The sequence below is a fragment of the Amblyomma maculatum genome, chromosome 5 (assembly GCF_055883805.1).
Source record: "Amblyomma maculatum isolate TAMU_Amacu chromosome 5, ASM5588380v1, whole genome shotgun sequence".
NCBI classification, from domain to species: domain Eukaryota; kingdom Metazoa; phylum Arthropoda; class Arachnida; order Ixodida; family Ixodidae; genus Amblyomma; species Amblyomma maculatum.
The window spans coordinates 33,417,535-33,437,658 of NC_139348.1; the positions used below are offsets into that span (position 1 = coordinate 33,417,535).

The 20,124-nt window shown below is 49.0% G+C and overlaps 1 protein-coding gene across 1 annotated transcript in view; it reads right to left on the reverse strand.

Annotated features, from left to right (window-relative positions):
• The window catches only part of osp (myosin phosphatase Rho interacting protein outspread), a 183,299-nt gene that overhangs the window by 111,485 nt on the left and 51,690 nt on the right, over positions 1-20,124 (reverse strand). Inside the window, exon 2 of the mRNA XM_084603580.1 lies at positions 11,906-11,986. Coding sequence (XP_084459706.1) covers positions 11,906-11,986 — 81 coding nt within the window. The remainder of the gene's footprint in view (positions 1-11,905; positions 11,987-20,124) is intronic.

Sequence of the window (20,124 nt, forward strand, 5' to 3'; positions counted from 1 at the left end):
CCAACTTCGCGAAACAGGGCATGCATTAATAACAAGCGCATACGCAGCTTCGCGAATGTGGGCGTGGTATTTTTTCAAGTCAAGCTGTGAGCGGTGTGCTAAATATGAACTAAATGTGCAGCGGACTTAGTGGGTTGCTTTTTGTTCACTGCCTAAAAAATTAAAGTGCACTGCAGAATCTGCATAGGAGTAATGCGAAAGCACGGATACTGCTGTTGGTTGCTTCTAGTTACTTAATTCACTTCACTTCTTGTTTGCCCATTTTAGTCTTTGGTACTTTCAAATTGCACGCCAATCCCTTCCTACGTCCTTTTTTAGCTCGACTTCAGGTTGCGTGACGTCACACCCTTGACGTCAGTTTAATTGACTGATTTAATTAACTATTTTTGTATTTGATACATTCTAATGTGGTGCCAAGCCATTTGCTAATGAGACCATTTTTGCCTTGACTTTTATATTTTCTGCCTCTAATCAATTACCTAATTAACTTATAGGCCTAATTATTTATTCAGCAACAACATTACGTTACCCTCTATTGATTGACACCATTCATTAACCGCTACCACTCCTTAATTACTCACAACTGCTGCGGACAGGATTTTGCGGACACGGTCTGTGGACGCGGTCTGCGGACATAGTCTGCGGACAGAAATCTGTGAACACGGCGAAGTAACGGTTTCGCAGCGTTTTTGAAAGCGAAGCTATCCATCTGGCATGTCTGGCCAGCAAAAATAATGCTTTGGATATAATGCAGTACCGCTTATGTGCGGGTTTCCAAGTTATAAGTGGCCTATGCTGTGCATGAAATTTGGCATATAAGGAGAGCAAAGTATGTGGGAAAAAATTCATATCTTGAACCCCATGTTGAATGCATGTAAATCACATAGAACACAAAGGATAAAAATGCGGAAAGATTTGTAATATCTAAAGTTTTCTTGTGCAGTGATACTTTGAAAGAATTCTCTATTTTGAATATTTGTATTCATAACCTCGTATTATACTGAGACGAAACACGGAACAAAGCTCAATTGGAAACCCTCTTTCATGTCCCTTATTCCGAATATCCAGTAGTTTACCAAAATGTCCACAGGCAGCAATACATGAACTGGGAGAAAAATAAAAGCATCGGTCACTGCAGTTTTGATGCCAGAATTCCCAAACATAACAGAAACCAAGTGGTGAGCTTATTCAGTCAGGGCCTAGGTCATCAACGTAGCATTGACAGCATTACTTATATAGCAAAGATGGCAATTTCCTAACAAGGCCCACTATACCAGGGGAAGTGCGACAGTTATGGCTTGTAGGAGTAGTGCATGCAAGTCTGACAAGGTAGTAACAATACACCAGAAACGAAATTGAAGTATATTTTTTTGCTCACGATACTGAGCTCATTGCTCTTAGATTTTAACAGTGAGTGCTTTACCAGCCAAAAATAATTAAGTTTGACTAACATGCGCATATAACACCAAGTCAAGGGGGTACTGCTTCTTTCAAAAAATTTTGTCTGCTTCTCTATTGTCGCAAGGTATGGTCTCACATCAACATATGCTGGTTTGGACTTCCCTTTTAGTTTTGGACCGAACGAGCGACGGGCAATAGCTCAGCAATCAGCAACACAACGCTAACCCCTTCTCCTTTTCGCCGCGCACACAGCGAAAGGAAACGCAGGATATGCGCCTATATATATATAAAGGTGGCACTGGTGAACACTCTCAAGGTTCGTATACAGACAACATTAATACCCAAGGAAGTAGCAGGTGGGACAGCGGTCGATGTAGCTCAGTTGGAAGAGCACCGGACGCGATATTCGGAGATTGTGGGTTCGGTTCCCACCATCGGCACATTGTTTTTCCTTCCACTTCATGTTTAAATATATTTCCCCTAAACAGATTGCATTACTAATTTATGTGATTTTTGAATTAAATATAAAAAAAGACAAAGTACAATTCCCAATGGTTTCCTTGGCCTCGCCGACTGCTGGCTTCTTTCCTTTTTATATATATATATATATATATATATATATATATATATATATATATATATATATATATATATATTGCCACCTGGCGGTTCGAGGTAGCGCTTGAACGACGAAGAAGTTGGAGACTGCGTTTCGGCCAGCTAGGACTGTGGACTCTTGAGCTTGTGTCTTCGTGTTACCATTTCCCAGGAACCTCTATCTCGACTGTGTGTATCTGCCTCTGTTGCCGATACCCACAAATCCCTGTCTTCGTGACAGTTTTGGTGGAGGTGCTGGGTAATTGTCCTCTCAATGTTGCACACCCCTCCGCGAACCAACGACACCGAGCTTTTGCCTGTGGACACGCCAGTTCATCGCGTCAGCCGGAGGAACCTGGGCCTTCCTCCCGAACACGGGCCCTTGGAGTCCACTTCAACAACGAGCCTCCGGCCAGCCACGCAAAGCACTACGTCGGTCATGCAAGGTACTCCTGTTTACTTTCAAAACCCCCGAGTGCCGAAATCGTTCCATGGCACTGCGCATGAAGACGTTGAGGATTGGCTAACTCAGTTCGAACGAGTCGCATCCTTTAATCAGTGGGACGACATGGTATGAGAACCGAGAAGGCACAATAACGTCATGGCCTCAGTTCCGCCGTCTTATCGTAGAGGCGTATGTCAGCCTGGATAGGCGCGAACGAGCAGAACGTGCTTTACAATCTCGGAAACAGATGCCAAACGAGTCCGTCATCATGTATGATGAGGACATGACGAAACTATTTCAACGTGCGGATCCCAACATGTCTGAAGAGAGAAAGCTGCGTCACCTGATGCATGGGGTTAAAGAACAGCTGTTTGCTGGTCTTGTACGTAGCCCACCAACTACAGTTACCTCATTTTTAACAGAGGTGGTCACCATGGAAAAGATCCTACACCAGCGCCGCTCGGCGGTCTACGACAGCCCAATCCTCGCTACGACTGCTGCCGAGCCTCTTACAGCTGCTGTAAGAAATACTGAACAGCTCCGAGATCTTATTCGTGCAATTGTACGCGAGGAACTGCAGAAGGTTTGTGGCACGTTCCAACCCAGGGGTGATTCTCTCGCACATATGATCCGCGAAGAGATTCAGCAAGTCACGCAGCCATCTCTGCATGTTGCTGAAGCTCAAAGTACCCCTGTTCCTGATTATTCTCGTCCGACATACGCTGACATTCTCCGACGCCCAGTTCCCGTCCAAGCTCCGTTGTCTACGTTACCACCAACCCAGTGCATGCCCGTCCAGCAGCCAACGCAATACATTCCTGTACAGCAACCAACGCAGTACGTGCGGCCACCGCGATCCAACATTCGACGAACGGACGTCTGGCAGGCCCCTCGGAGCCGCCGCCTTTGCTACCACTGTGGGGAACCTGGTCACATTTTCCGGTGGTGCCCTTATCGGGAACTCGGACCGGAGGGTTTTTACACCAACGCACCTACACGCACGTTCAGACAACTACCTCGTGACATTGGAGACAACCTCGCACAAGAGAGCCTCCGGATGGCGCGCCGACAATCCAGGTCTCCATCCCCACGTCGGCAAGCCCCTTCAACAACTGGTGACTTCCCGCGAGCACCGCCTGGTCGCTCGCCAAGCCCCCACCGGGAAAACTGAGTAGAGCGACCTCCGGGGGCGCGGCCGCTAAATGTCAGCACAAAGAAGTCCCCCCAATGAGAACAGATATGGATTTTGGAGCAGAAACGACAGCATTTGGTTCACGAGACCGGCTATCGCTGGACATCCCTGTGTGCATCGATGGTCATAATGTCAGCGCTTTAGTGGATACCGGAGCAGACTTTTCAATTTTGAGTGGGAAACTGGCAGCGAACCTTAGGAAGGTTATGACACCATGGTGTAGCACGCAAATACGCACGGCTGGGGGGCATGTAATTACTCCTATTGGACAGTGCACGGCTAGAATCCAGATTCGTACGTCAACGTTCGTTGTCAGCTGCGTCGTTCTCCGGGAATGTTCTCGTGATTTGATTCTCGGTGTGGATTTCCTGCGGGAATATGGCGCCATCATCGATCTCCGACAGCGAACGGTCTCGTTCTCAACGGAGAAAGCGGCTGCCAGCCCCACAGATGGCCAAAGCACGTGCGCCCTACGGGTTTCAGCCGAGTGTGTTTCAGTGCCTCCCCGCTCCAGCGTGTTTGTGAGTGTTGTGTGCGACGGGCTTCGTGACGGGCCGATAATAGCTGAAAGCAACCGTTCGCTTTTATTTTCTCATGGCATCTGTGCAGCTCGAAGCTTAATTATTCTCAGCAATGGCCACTCTGAGCTTCTCGTCACGAACTTCACGAATGAATCTCGCCACCTCTGCCATCGCTTTCGGCGAACTGTTAAAGGAAGTTTCTGAATGTTTTGCATCTGACGTTATTGATACTCCCAGTGTTCTAGACCACATCGATGTTAGCAGTGACCTTTCTTACTGTCAACAACGCGCCCTGCGTGCCTTACTGCTGGAGTACGCCCTGTGCTTTGCCTCATCATCGAAAGTCCGGCAAACTTCTATCACCAAGCATCGCATCTTAACGTCTGACGATGCCCGACCTATTCGACAGCAGCCGTACCGTATTTCGGCCAAAGAACGTGAGGCAATTCGGACACAAGTCCAGGAAATGCTTAATGATGATGTTATTCAGCCGTCTAAAAGTCCGTGGTCATCGCCAGTCGTGTTGGTTAAGAAAAAGGATGGCACGCTGCGTTTTTGCGTTGATTACAAGAAACTGAATGACATCACAAAAAAAGATGTATATCCGTTGCCCCGTATCGATGATTCACTCGATCGACTTCGCAACGCCAAGTTCTTTTCCTCCATTGATTTAAAAAGTGGTTATTGGCAGATAGAAGTGGATGAGCGCGATTGGGAAAAGACTGCCTTTGTGACACCCGATGGCTTATATGAATTTAAAGTATTGCCTTTCGGTCTGTGTTCAGCGCCAGCGACGTTCCAGAGAATGATGGACACCATACTTGATGGTCTTAAATGGCAAACCTGTTTGGTTTATTTGGACGACGTCATCGTGTTTTCAGAAACGTTTGACCAACATCTTAAGCGGCTGCGAATGGTATTGGATGCTCTTCGCTCGGCCGATTTGACACTCAAACCGGAAAAATGTCACTTTGGATATCAGCAGCTAAAATTTCTCGGTCATGTGGTTAGCGCTGACGGTGTCCGGCCTGATCCTGATAAAACAGCCGCTGTAGCTAATTTTCCCATCCCTACCACGAAGAAAGCAGTCCGACGTTTCTTGGGCCTGTGCGCGTACTATCGCCGTTTCATTGCCGATTTTGCCAAGATTGCAGAACCTTTGACGCGCCTGACACGTGATGACGTCCCGTATGTCTGGTCTTCCGAGCAGCAGGAGGCATTCACCGAGCTGCGCCAACGGCTGCACAACCCTCCCGTTCTTGCACACTTCGATGAGGACGCTGCCACCGAAATTCACACCGACGCCAGCAATGTCGGTCTGGGTGCTGTTCTGGTCCAGCACCAGCAAGGCGAGGAAAAAGTGATCGCTTATGCCAGCCGCACCCTTTCTCGGGCAGAATCAAACTATTCAACTTCTGAAAAGGAGTGTCTCGCCGTCGTTTGGGCCACAATGAAATTCCGACCTTACCTCTACGGCCGTAAATTTAAAGTTGTGACAGACCATCATGCTTTGTGTTGGCTAGCTAGTCTTCGAGATCCATCAGGACGTCTTGCACGGTGGAGCCTTCATATGCAGGAGTTTGATTACTCTATCGTTTATAAATCCGGACGTAAACATGAAGATGCTGACACACTGTCTCGATCACCCGTGGAGTTGGCCCATGACAGTACGGATGAAGACGCCCATTTTCTCGGCATTATCAGCTCCTCTGATTGAAAGGCCCGGCAACGGGCTGATCCAGACCTCAAAACTGTGATCGATCATCTGGAGGGTTTCGATTCTACAGTATCTGGACTGTTTGCTAAGAACTTGTCATCCTTCTGTACGCGCGACGGAATCCTCTACAAGAAAAGCGCCGGCAACAGTGACCGAGCCTATCTTCTAGTCATCCCTGCAGATCTCCGCGATGAAATCCTTCATGCTTGCCATGATGAACCCACCGCTGGACACTTGGGCTTTGCACGCACTCTTACCAGAGTGCGCCAGGCCTACTACTGGCCCAAACTTACCGCCACCGTTCATCGATATGTTAGAGGTTGCCGCGAGTGCCAGCGACGCAAGACACCGCCATTGAAGCCAGCGGGTTTCCTGTAGCCTATTACCCCACCACTAGTACCATTCGACCAAATTGGCATGGACTTTCTTGGTCCTTTTCCTCTACCGTCAGCTGGCAATAAGTGGATTATCGTGGCTACAGATTATCTGACTCGTTACGCGGAAACTATGGCGGTGCCACGTGCAACATCCTCCGAAGTGGCACAATTTTTCATGACGCAGATTGTCCTCCGCCATGGCGCCCCTTCATACGTCATTACTGATCGTGGCAAGGCATTTACAGCGCATCTTCTTGAAGAAGTTTTCCAACTAAGCCAGACACATCACCGAAAGACTACTGCTTACCATCCTCAGTCTAATGGCCTTACTGAGCGACTAAACAAAACAATAGCGGACATGCTCGCCACGTATGTCGATGTCCAGCATAAAACATGGGACGAGATATTGCCTTATGTCACATTTGCATATAACACGGCCGTCCAAGAAACAATTCGATTCACTCCGTTTCGCCTAGTATACGGACGCGATGTACAGACCATGCTCGACGCTATGCTGCCATGTACGGCTGACGACAAGCTGCTTACCGCTGACGCAGAAGAATTCACCAACTACGCTGAGGAAGCTCGCCAACTCGCCCGTAATCACATTACAAAACAGCAAGCAACAGATGCAAGCCGATATAACGACCGCCATCGCTATGTCGTGTTCCAGCCTGGTGACAAAGTCTGGGTGTGGACACCTGTCCGGCGCCCAGGCCTGTCAGAAAAACTTCTCAATCGTTACTTCGGACCCTACAGAGTGTTGCGTCGCCTCTGAGAAGTTACGTACGAGGTTATTCCAGACGGAACTGTACCGAGTTCTAGTCATCAGTGCTCGTCTGACCTGGTGCATGTGCTTCGCATGAAGCCGTATTTTACCCGCTGAAAGTCGTATTTGCCATCCAGAGCAGTTTTTTTTCTGTGAGCTTGCGTTTTTTTTTTTTTCGAAGGGGGGGGGGGGGGGGGGGGGAATAATGCCACCTGACGGTTCGAGGTAGCGCTTGAACGACGAAGAAGTTGGAGAATCTCGAGCATTTAGGCCAGCTAGGACTGTGGACTCTTGAGCTTGTGTCTTCGTGTTACCATTTCCCAGGAACCTCTATCTCGACTGTGTGTATCTGCCCCTGTTGCCGATACCCACAAATCCCTGTCTTCGTGACAATATATATATATATATATATATACACATATATATATATATACACATATATATATATATATATATATTGTCACACACTTCCCGCGGTCCTGTATTGGAGGAAGATGATGTTTGGCAGGATAAGCAGAATAGGACGAGGAAGCTGGGTCTGTCCGCTGTGGTGTGCTAATCTCCAGCACATCCTAACATCTGTGTAAATAAACCTCGTAACAAGTGTGGTGGAGTTTGCGGGCTACAGATCACCACGAAACCTCTCCTACTTCGCCGAAGCAGAAGAATTGCTGGACTACCCCCCCTACAGACGGAGATGGCGCAAGCAGATGTTTCAATGCAGCCCACGCCAGCAGCTCAACCGACCACCGCACAGCCTTATCGGGAACCCCGGCATTTCTATGGCAAGCCCGGGGAAGACGTGGATGATTGGCTCACCCACTACAATCGGGTGAGCAAATACAACCGCTGGGATGCGAATACCAAGTTGGCGAATGCGGTATTTTTTCTTGAAGAAACTGCCTAACATGGCTTGACAATCATGAAGCATCCCTTACCACCTAGGATCACTTCATGGAAGAAATGAGAGCGAGGTTTGGCGATGCCGATGCTCGAAAAAAGAGCGCCGAACAGACTCTGGCTAGCGAGTGCAAGTACCAGGGGACACCTGCACAACTTACATAGAAGTCCTCAAGCTGTGCAGAATAGTTGATGCTCGGATGACTGAGGAAGACAGAGTGGGTCATTTCTCAAAGGAATAGTGCAAGACGTGTACAACTTTCTTATTTGCAAGGAAGATTTGAATACCCCCGCTGATCTAACACGACACTGCCGCACGTTTGAATGTTTGAAGCGACGCCGTATCATTCCGAAGTTTGGTCGGTTGCCTAATGTCACAACTGTCGCCAGTGTGGATGTGTCTGAAACGACGAGCATGGCAGATGCAATTCGACAGATCGTCCGCGAAGAGCTTTGGAGGCATCGAGATATTGGGGACCACGTCAGACCCATCTACAGTGGCACCTCTTCGGCAGACAATAGCCCATCATCTACCTGTTATGCTCTTTCTGTTACGTCTCCTTCGGACATCCGATGCTCTGCTGCTCATCGCCCGAACATCCAGCCTCTCACCATCAATGCCTAGAACAGCAAGCACTCTTGTCCTCTTCGTCGACTACATCCAGAACATGAAGTTTTAATCCAAGTGACGATGAGCCTTATTCATCGAATGAACGTGAGCCGCCAGTGTGTTATGCCTGTGGAATGATCGGCCACATTTGGCGTTTTTGCCACAACCGCCGTCCGTATCGGCAGTATCGCTGACAGTGGGTGAACACCCGTACAAGGTTTCCTGCTGACAATGATGATTCATATAGAAGAACACCTGGCCGGAATGAGTACAGAGCAACAGCTAGCCGACGAGAATGCAGAATGGCACTGAACTGAAATGAATCACCGGCCTCTGGCCGTCGCCTCACACCACCATCTCGGCGCCTACGACACTCCCCTTCTCCCCAACAACGGTCGCCACCTCCGGGAAACTAGTGAGTGCGGCCAATGGAGGTGAGGTCGCAAATGATTCTAGCCTGCCCATGCCTCTGCCCGTTTCGATGTTAAAGAACCGAATTGAAGTGTTTGTGGATAGTGTACGTGCTATGGCGTTGTTGGACACAGGTGCAAGCATTTCTATTATAAGTCTCGCTTTTAAAAACTGCCTTGGTCGTAAAATTATGTTTGCTTGGGATAGTGCGACGACACTGTGTGGTGTTGGTGGCGAACCGCTTAACCCACTTCTGTTCCGTGAATCTTGTTATCGCCGGCCACACATTTCGAACTGAATTTGCAGTACTTGCTCAATCAATGCATGATGTAATTCTTGGGCTCGATTTCCCGGAACAATGTGGGGCCACTCTCGACTTTCGCAACGCAGACATTTCTGTGAGCACTGAAGTGAATCTGCTTTGCGTGGAAATTCGCGGACCAATCCTAGCACGCTTTCGGTTTCGAATGACATAGTCATTCCTGCAATGTCAGCAGATAAAGTTGTTAGTTCAAGCTGTGCCAGTGATGCGTTCGATGCTGTGGTTGGACCACTCACCCTCAACTGCGCGAAGAAAAGTATTCTGATTCCCCGCTGCATCATCTCAGTCATGAATGGCCACTGCTCTAATGAACCTGTTGTATTACCACGTGGTCTAAAACTTGCCAACTTTGACGAAGACACTTTTAAATTAGTGGCAGTGCTCAGCACAGACAATTCCCAGCCTACCACATGCTCAGAAGTAGATAAGACAAAATTTCTTACCATGATTAAAAAATCCCTGCCTTAGCTGTTGTATTCGGTGCGCAACGGTTTAGGTCATATCTTTATGGATGTGCATTTTAAACTGTGATGTTGGCTTGTAAACCTTCGTGACCCCTGTGGATGCCTTGCGCGGTGGGTTTTGCGCCTTCAAGAATTCAATTTTACTGTGTCGTTGCAACACAGTAAAACTGATTGCGACAATGAGATCTTGGATGAATATATAGCTGCTATCTCTCCAAGTTTCCTCGATGTTGGTGAATTCAAGATTGCGCAGCGGAACGACAACGAGTTGGCGCCGCTTTTTGACGCAGCAAGTTCCCGGAACCCTATGACCTCATTCTGCATTCGTGACGGTGTACTATACAGGAAGAACTACTCGTCAGTTGGTGTGCGGCTTCTTCTGGTAGTTCCTAGAAGTCTTAGGTGTCAGGTTCTTTGGGTAATGCGCGATGATGCCACAGCTGGACACTTGGGTTTCGCCAGGACATTGCACAGGACTAAGGAACGTTTTTATTGGCCAAAGATGCATCAAGCTACTCAACGTTATGTGGCCAGCTGCCTCCAGTGCCAGTGTTTCAAGCACCCAACCTGCTCACCGCCGAGTCATCTTCAGCCTATAACGCCGCCACGAACCCCATTCAAACAGGCGGGAATTGACCTTCTAGGACCGTTTCTCCGTTCCTCCAACGAAAACCGCTGGGTCATAGTGTGCGTAGACTACCTTACGCGGTACTGTGAAACTGCAGCTATACCATCAGCCACTGCTTCTGATGTCTTGGCCTTCCTCCTACGATCCATCATTCTTCGACATAGGCCTCCTCGTGTGTTAATAAGCGATCGTGGCCGACAGTTTACGGCAGAAGTTGTAGAAGAGCTTCTTCGCCTCTGCTCACCCCATTTTCGCCATTCAACTCTCTACCACCCACAAACAAACGGCCTTACAGAGCGCACCAATTGGACGCTTAGCAATATGCTCGCAGTGTATGTCGACTCCTGCCACAAAAACTGGAATGAAGTCCTTCCATTTATAACATACGCATTTAACACCACTAAGCACGAAACAACTGGCTACAGTCTGTTTTTTCTTCTTTATGCACGACCGCTTCTGGACACGTTTTTGCCTTTCTCACTTCGTGCTGAAACTTCCCTAGCGCATACTCTCTCTTTGGCTGAAGAAGCTCGTCGACTCGCTAGACTTCGCACTCTAGCCTCCCAGGAATGCTACACGCAACGCTACGACAACCGTCATCAAGATGTCAGTTATGCCCCTGGTGACTTGGTGTGGCTTTGGACACCACTACGTAAGCGCGGCTTGTTCCAGAAACTGTTGCACCACTATACTGGCCCTTTAGTTGTACTGGAATGCCTCAATGCAGTAAACTTTGTAGTCTCTTGCCTGACCATCCAAGGGCATCGTTCTCGAAAGACTCAAGTAGTCCACGTGGCCCGCATGAAGCCCTTCTATTAACGTGACGAACCTTGACTCGCCCGGCGGGCATCGTCTGCGAAGGGGGCAGTGTCATGCACTTCCCGCGGTCCTGTATTGGAGGAAGATGAGGTTTGGCGGGATAAGCAGAAGAGGACGAGGAAGCTGGGTCTGTCCGCTGTGGTGTGCTAATCTCCAGTGCATCCTAACATCTGTGTACATAAACCTCGTAACAATATATATATATATATAAGTTCCAGTTTAATGCATTGGGAGTGAAATGCAGTAATCAGTTTATGCTCAAATGTTAGCTGTCATGACCCCTTAATCCCCCTCTCCACCTCAAATAAGAAAACAGAGTTGGCACTAGCAGCCACTTCACACTTTCTAATATCACGGTGGTCTCTCAAGTCACACAAACCACCGAAGACTCAAAGCCCAGCTGTGTCAGCTGCCAGTCACTAGATGCCGGCACCATGCACATGGTTTTTCAATCACAACACCAAGGCTGGATTTTCTGAGTAATGAGGCCTTTAACGCTATCGTGTTAATCAATAGATGCAGCTGTCCGCAGCTTCTCTCTATGAGTTGAATTTTTCTACAACAATACAGCGTAGGAATGAAGTGTAGACCACCCAACCCAAGTAAAGTATGGTGTGGGATAACCACATTTTCCCCAGCACAAACGCTACTAACTGTACAACTTCAGATAACCTTATATACATAAAAAAAATATAAATCATGCTCGGCAAGTTAACTCTGCTGACCACTCACCCTCGTCCGATTGACAGCCTGTGAGAAGTCCCAGTCGGGAGCCACGAACAGGTAGCCGCATGTTGACACTTTTCGGGTAGCCTGCACCAAAAAAAGAATGTTGAGAATTCAGATAAGCATGACTCAGAAGCTTAAAGAATCAGTGGATATGCGAGACCATCCAGTGATGTTATGCACAACACCAAGTATTACCAAAGCCTGTTTTTGAACCGCAATAAATGTTGAGCCACAAGTTCCAACGCTTGTGATGGATCACTTTTCTTGTCAGTTCCCTCAAAACAAGGCTCTCCAATCTTTCACCAGCCTTACTTAAGGCCCATTGCCACAGCTAAAGCCTTCTCTTCCAGGTGACACCTTTTACGTAAGGAAAGCTAAACCGATACAAAAAAAAAGATAACTAGCCATCAATTGCAATCAAGTGAGAAGCATAGATAAGTTATTATCCGTCGCTCTTTCGATCCAAAATTGAGAGGAAATCCCAAACAAGCAAGTGTTGACGCGACAACATACCTTGCGATATTAAAGAAGCAGACAAAACTTTTTGAATGAAGCGGTACCCCTTTACTTGCTGTTATATGCGCGTGCTAGTTAAAGCTAATTATTTTCGGCTGATAAAACTTTTTCTTTTTTTTGCAAAACTATGTCCAGCCTGGCCACGGCCAGCTCCCGAAAGCATGCGCCGCCACCGCCGTTTCAGTCCAGTCATCGCAAAACCCAAAATGATTCGTATGCGCTCCACTGCCCGCACCAACAAGAGCCTCCCATCTGCCGCCGTCTCCGCGTCTCGCCTCTCCCGCAGTAATAAACGTTTTCACCACCACCACCTCCCATGCAGCCGCGCGCGCGACTGCGACCGACTCCCGAGCCAAATGACAGCTCTGAGTAATTCAACGCAAACACAGTAACCATACATCGTATTTATAATAGTGTGTGAGCCCTGCTCCCACGGGAATGCGGTACCCCTCACTTTACACACCAGAGTGCCCACACTGTGGAGAAATAGCTACGGCTTTTCACGTGCTGTGGGCATGCCAATTAAATCCCTTTATCGACAAACTTCCTAATCCCAATTTGGAGCAGTGGGAGGCCATTCTGCACAGCGAGGACCCCGACCAACAACGAGGACTGGTTCGCAGGGCCCACGCTGCGGCGCAGGCCACTGGGCTGCCGGAATAGGCGGACCATCCACAACTCCAAAAACTCCCATGCACTCAATAAAGTTTTCAATCAATCATTCGCGGATTGCGACTGCGCCCCCAAGCGGCGCCGACACCCGCTCAATGTGCACGCGCTTTGTGATATAACCAGTCGTCGATTCGTCGATTTGGGGTCACTACTGCCAGAACTACACTTGATGCCACATGCAATCGCTAAAGCTTGTGAATGTGCGCTCCGTAATCGCCGAAGCTCTAGACCCGAACCCGCGCGTACTCGAGCTAGGCCTATACTCATCGCGAAACGGGCTGGCAGTCTCGCGCCGACTAATATTTTGGCCAAGGTCATTGCCGATGAGAAGGGGGAACATGGAAAGTGTAGCTGCTTGTTTTCTTTTTTCTAACACGGTTAAGCTACAGACAAGCACAGCTGTTCAAGCAACTCATCGTGTGTCAAGTTTTCGCTCGGCCTCCGATCAGACCAAACAGATCGGGCGGCCGTCCGCTCATCAGTTCCGTCGGCATTGCGGTGCCGAAAACCACATAGTGATAGGCGACCGTTGGTCGTGCTGGCGTCGTTGCCGGTGTAATGCGAAGGATCAGTGCGTCGATAAGCTATGGAACCTAACCGTGCAGCTCCCTGACTGTGACCGTGTCTTAAGCTGAAGAAAACATGCCTTACTACATCGCTTTCGTGCGGTAACATATCTTCCTCGAGCACATCTGTATGAGGGACGACCACTGTGTCAATCGTCCACAAGAAAGCGAGAGGGAGACTTGTAATTTGATAAGCAGCCTGCATTGCACACGTTGCACACGACGCTCCACCGGGCATCCTCTGTGATGTCACACGAACATATCAAAATGGCGGTCGCTCTCGGTGAGAGGAGCTTCTCGATTCCGATTTCTACCGGAGGCAAAACGAAGAGGCGTCTGTGTGCTGTGCGATGTCAGTGCACGTTGAAGATGCCCGGCTCTGAGATGCACAGGTGAAGATTCCCAGGTGGTCGAAATTACTCCGTAGCCCTCCACTACGGCTCCTCTTTCCACTTTCCCTCCCACCTTCCTCCCTTCCCTGCGGCGGCGCGGTTCAGGTGCTCACAGAAACAAGTGTGGCAGATACTGCGCATTTCCTTTTCTGTGGACCAATTATTATCGCGTTTTTTTGTTTGTTTTTTTTGTTTAATATGTACCGCTCGCTAGGCACTACGCGTGTAGAATCACAGACCTATGTATTATTAATAAAGTACAAAACAGCAATACATCGACCGACCCTGTCATCGCCCCTTCAAGGAATCTTGTACTATAGAAGTAATGTTCTCTCCTGACTCATGAAGCCAATGCAATGAAAGCCCGGGAGGACACATGGCTAGCATTCATATGTGAGCTTTCACTCAAGCCCTCTTTCCTTCTTTCTGCAATGCTCATTAATGGACAGTAGATAAACTACCGCAAACTGTGCATCTTCGGCAAGAAAAAGAAATCTGTGCAGAGTCCAAAGATGACCAATGCATGCTGGGACTTAGATGCTTATTTTTCACGGAATGGCTTCACCCGCGTGTGTATTATCTGTGTTCAGCGTCATTAGTGGCTCATCTTGAAACTAATCGTCACAGACACACTGAATAAAAACTTTTCACTTGCGCTTGCAGAGTATATGCCCACAAAAGCTTTGTGCATGACGCTACTCATGTTCCCTCGCCAGAGAGACAGCGGCACTGGCCGCCAACAAGGCACGTCCGGAACTGCCACAATATTAATAGCTCAGTCAAGAAGCATATGTATACTGCCAAGATCAAAATCCACCCGAAATACGATTTTTTTTTTTTAAACAAAGCAGCAAGCAGGTAAGAAGAAAAGGCGAGCACTGGATTTACGCGAATTTCCCACGTCACCGGCCGTTACGCATTAAGCCAACGAGCAGGTAGGCGCCTGCCTACCAGCCAGTTCCGCGTCGCAGTGCCGCCTCCCACAGCTGAGCGCGTCCGTCCCAAATACTATTTTGTTTTGTTCCTCTATCTCCGCACTTCCGCCAGCATCCGCGCTAACAAGTCGTCACACAGCCGTCCTTTGTATTCACGGAAGCCCCGTGACAACTCTGTGCACACATGGCGGACGTGCACTGGGTCATCGGTCACGCCCGCCGTGCACGACACAGCGCTTCCTCTGCTTGGTGCGGAATTTCGCCACTTGTGCGGGCTTCCCACCAACATGCACGGAGCTTCCTGCCCGTGCACATGCGGAACGCGAGCCGCAGCGACAAACGACGCGGCGCTAATCCTCACCGACGACAACCCCGCAGGGCTGCGGTTACGCCGCACATATATGGCACGGTCGTGCAGTAGTACACTTTAGTCGTGCGGCATCCGCATACGGGGCTCGAATCAGCTGGCTGCTTTTTGCATGTTCACTCTTGCACTTCGCTACCAGCACAAAATGTGTGTAATGTCCATATTGGGCGCCGTAGGTATGTGAATAAATGAATAATGGCAATCAAATGCGGCGCGATCAAAATTAAAGTTTGCAAGATCACAGGAGTGGCCAGTGATATCGAGGTTACTTTTTGTCCTGTCTTCTCTCGCTAGGTTCTTGCACGACATGCTAAATTATGAAAGTCCGACCATCGTGCACTCATGCGTGCGCGATCAATACCGATTTATCGGCGACGTTAATCGGCGTTCCGTGACGCAGCTAAACGATGCGGCAGCCTTTGGATCACAAATAACCATTGAACATCCGACATGACATCCCCAGAAATTCAATTACGTCGTCCGCTGGATCGCGATCACCCCTAATTAAGCTCATATCTCAATTCGTGTAACCGGCTATTTGGATGTCGTAAAATTAAAACCGTGGAAACGACAAGTCGGAGGCAATATAGGGCGCCTGTCACTAACGCGGTTTTAATTTTCTGTCCCACGAATTGGCCATGCTCTTTTTAAGTTATCTGGATGTCCTTGGAACGTCAGGCAAATCATATGACGCTCAGCCAAATGAAGCACAGTCGTCCAAAGAATGTACAATGGACGTTCACTACCGTATGTTTGCAGGATGTTGTTAGATCCTAAATAGCTGGAGCAATAAAAATTGAGTATGCTGTTATAAAGAACGGGGGAAACCTTAAAGCGATGAAGAAGAAATTGGGCATAGGCTAAAATCAAATTTATGCGCTAAGGGACAAGGCGGGCAATGTCATCACGAATATGAACAAGACAATCAAAGCAGCCGAGGAGTTCTATACTGATCTCTACAGATAGCCAAAGAATTCAGGACAATAATGAGATTGGCTGTAGGGAAATGCAGTCAGACGTTTCGCCAGTGACGAAGGACGAAGTTACGAAAGCAATAGAAACTATGAAAAGAGGGAAAGCAGCTGGAGAGGATCAGGTAACTATAGATTTGTTGAAGGACGGTGGGGATATCGTGCTAGAAAAACTGGAATGTCTGGTGTCATCGACGGTACCGGAGCCATGGAAGAACGCAAACATTATCTTAATTAATAATCCTAACTCATAAGAAAGGAGACGTTAAGGACTTGAAAAATTACAGACCAATCAGCTTACTGTCTGTCACTCCCAGGGGCATAAAAATGACAACGTGAGTGGAAAGGCCCTGTGGTCCGGAATCCTAGCCGTAAATAATTTGCATGTTGCCTCAGCTAAACATGCGTGTCTCAACTGCAACTTATGTAGCTGGTCTGCTGACAAAGAAAAACAAAAAGGTTGGTTTGGTTTGTGGGGTTTAACGTCCCAAAGCGACTCTGGCTATGAGAGACGCCGTAGTGGAGGACTCCGGAAATTTCGACCACCTGGGGCTCTTTAACGTGCACTGACATCGCTCAGCACACGGGCACCTTGCTTTTCGCCTCTATCGAAAAGCGGCCGCCGGGACCGGGATTCTATCCCGCGTCCTTGGGAACAGTAGCCGAGTGCCGTAACCACTGCGCCCATGCCAGCTGCATGCTACACAGTGGTGTAGCTCAGTCAGCGATGTACGCGCTCCCGGGCGGTGGAACTCACTCCCCCAAACAACGTAGAATCCATGGGATATGTATTTCGTTGGGGCACGCATGCGCATACGCAGTTAAAATCTGTCAGCGGAGATGATGATGTTCACAGACGGTTCGCTTATCTATTTGGTCAAAGTTGAGACCTTCATTTTTTTTTTTTTTCCACTACACAGTACCAAAGCCGACAAAAAAATACAGGTTGATTGACTCCCTCCCTTTTTTTTCTCTCTCTTTTTGTTTAGGTGTGGGTATATAGCGGGAGACCGTGGGGAGAGGGGAAACAGGCGCGCATGCCTTCGCTTCCGGCAAGCAGAAGCGGGTAATTTCTGTCATTTCCTTCCTGCCGCCACCGGCCTTACGCACGAGCCCGGTCGCGACGGGTGTACCGACGCGTGCGGCAGCCCCACATTGGAGAGCACGGCCCCGAAAACGGAAACTCCGCACACGACCTCTCGCGCGCCCTTTACGCGCAGCTATGCGTGCACCACGAAATATGATTTTTCCCGCACGCGCGCCCACGTGCTTACATATATACACCCGGCTCCTCCCAACCTAAGCAGCTCTGCTGCCAGATGAGAAAGACATAAAAGTACGAAGAAAAAAAGAAAGGAAGAATACGCAGTCGAGCTCGAGCCAACACGCGCATTCCTCCCCGAGTTACTACACCTCAAGACTGCACCACACTGCACGGTGGTGAGGCAATCAAGCGAACATGCAGTTCATATGTGAGCAGTAAAAAACAACAGCGACAATATTGAGCAGGTTTCGAAGGAGCTTCCATTTATTTCCACCTCTAGTCAATCCGCGGTGAATTTCCACCCTGTGGTGCACACTGTTTTCGACTAGCCGAAGTGCACGGGTGCAACATGCGTACTGAGTATATAAAGAACAACCCCTGAGCTCAACTTCGAAAACGAAAAGGGGCCATTATACTCAGAGACGACAGCAGAGGAGCGTCTGGCCGAGACAGTGAGAGAAAAGAGCGGACGGGACAGTGCCAAAAGAGACTTCGTCCGTGCGTAGCTATGTGTGAATATATCCAGTGTTTTGTTACCGCTACTCAGTTTTGTACGCGTGTGATTTCTTCATTTCTATTCGAACCACCCAAATTTGAAGTTGTAGCAAGGAAAGTTAAATTCTAATAACAACATGGACGTCCTTAGGTTTCGCCGTCGAGGAAGTGCAGTCGCACCGCAGTCAGGCCTTCTTCCAAGTCCGATTATAAAAACCTTCGTGCTTGGCATACTGTTGGAGGGAGAACGCCACAGTCGCTGCAGCATCTTTCAAACAGCATTTACACCCCCTTCGAAGAGATCTAAGAAGCCCAACTGGTCACGCAGATAGCCACGCTCCAGCAGACTCCTACAGGGTGCTCGCTCCTTAGGCGACTGGGGCTAGGCGGAACTGCGGAAATCGAGAATTGTACTGTGAGCATACCGGACGCAATTCGCCAGACGCTAAAGGTTAGCTCCCTTCCCCGGAACATGGACCAAACTTGCATGCGGCCCGTAGGGCAGCCCGGGCGAAGTATGTACAACAAAATCCACAACGGTATACACGGACGCGGCTCCGTATACAGGAAGCTTACATAACAGCGCAGTGGCGGTAGCTATTCATTCCAACCTAAAGGAATTAGCTAGCGCCTCAGTCAGGGATTGCACGGTAACCAAAGGGGAGGAGCTGGCCGTTGCTCTAGCGGTGGTAGCCGGGTATCGAAGCAACACGTCCCTTACCATTCTTAGATTCGAGAGAAGCGTGCCGTAACTACATGAACGGTCGCATAGGTCGCGCCGCGCTCAGTCTCCTCCAGAGCGCGACCCCATCAGAAGTCTCACACAACATCTACTGGGTGCCAGAACACACCGAAATAGCGGGGAACGAACGCGCCGATGAGGTAGCTCGAGGGTATACGAGCCGAGCTTCCTCCCAATCGGACGATCTACCCAAGCGAGTCGGCCCTACGTACTCAGACATTCTGAACTACTATAAGGGGGTACGGATCCGCTATCCGACGCCTCATCGGGATCTAAAACAGCAGGAGGCAGTGTACTGGCGAAGACTGCAGACAGGAACATTCCCAAATCTGCAAATCCTTAGCAAGATTTACCCGTCGAAATATCGGGACACCTGCCCATGGTGTGGTAGCAAACCTTCGTTATACCACATCACGTGGCAATGTAGAAATAACGACAGTTCCGTAAAGGCTCGAGTGCGGAACAGTGGGAGAGCCGGCTCTCCAGCGGCGATCTGGGTTGCCAACTAGGTCTGATCCAGCACGCCCAGCGAGCAACGAAGCTCAGCGGAGCCCTGGAATAGGGGCACCGACCCTGTGAGATGAAGGAAGATGGACCTCTTCTGCTACTAGCACAAGACCTTTCTAGAGAAATCAAAGCATTTCCTATCCTATTTTACAAGTTCGTATACTTCGCAGCTAATTGAAATAGAAAACATTTAAATAGCACCAAAGAGAAGCACGTCCAAACGAAACGGGCGTCTTTACCAAACCCAGACAGGGCATCGTCGCAGCCGGCTCTCGGCGATAAACAAGTACGTTGGAATAGGGTCGTCGATTCGGATAAACGGGAATTAGACTAGTTCAAATAAACGACAGTCCCCTGTATATCTACACGGTCGCACGCGACGTCATGGCCCATGCCGACACATTCACTTGCACAGCGCATAGCAGACAGCAATAAGTGGTTTAGATAAACATGCGGGTTTATCGCACTGCTCCAGGAGCTTATACCACGTATGTGACGTCAGCGTCAACCGACCTCACGCCGTAAAGCGTGCTGCACAACCTAAAAGCCTCGATCGTTCGAAACTCCGGTTTATACGGGAGCGGCTGTGTTGTGCAACGTGGCAGACCTGGAGGAATTCCGCTCGGAGCACTTCTCCTTTCTACGGACTTTGGTTAACCCCGATCGCCGAAGTCTGAAAGCTCGTTCGTGCCTGTAACGAAATTGCTCCTTCGCGGGGCGTTAGTGACGTCACTGTTGGGAATTATGTCAGTTACGAAAAACTCCGGTTCGAAATTCGGTCACCTCCTGCGGCCG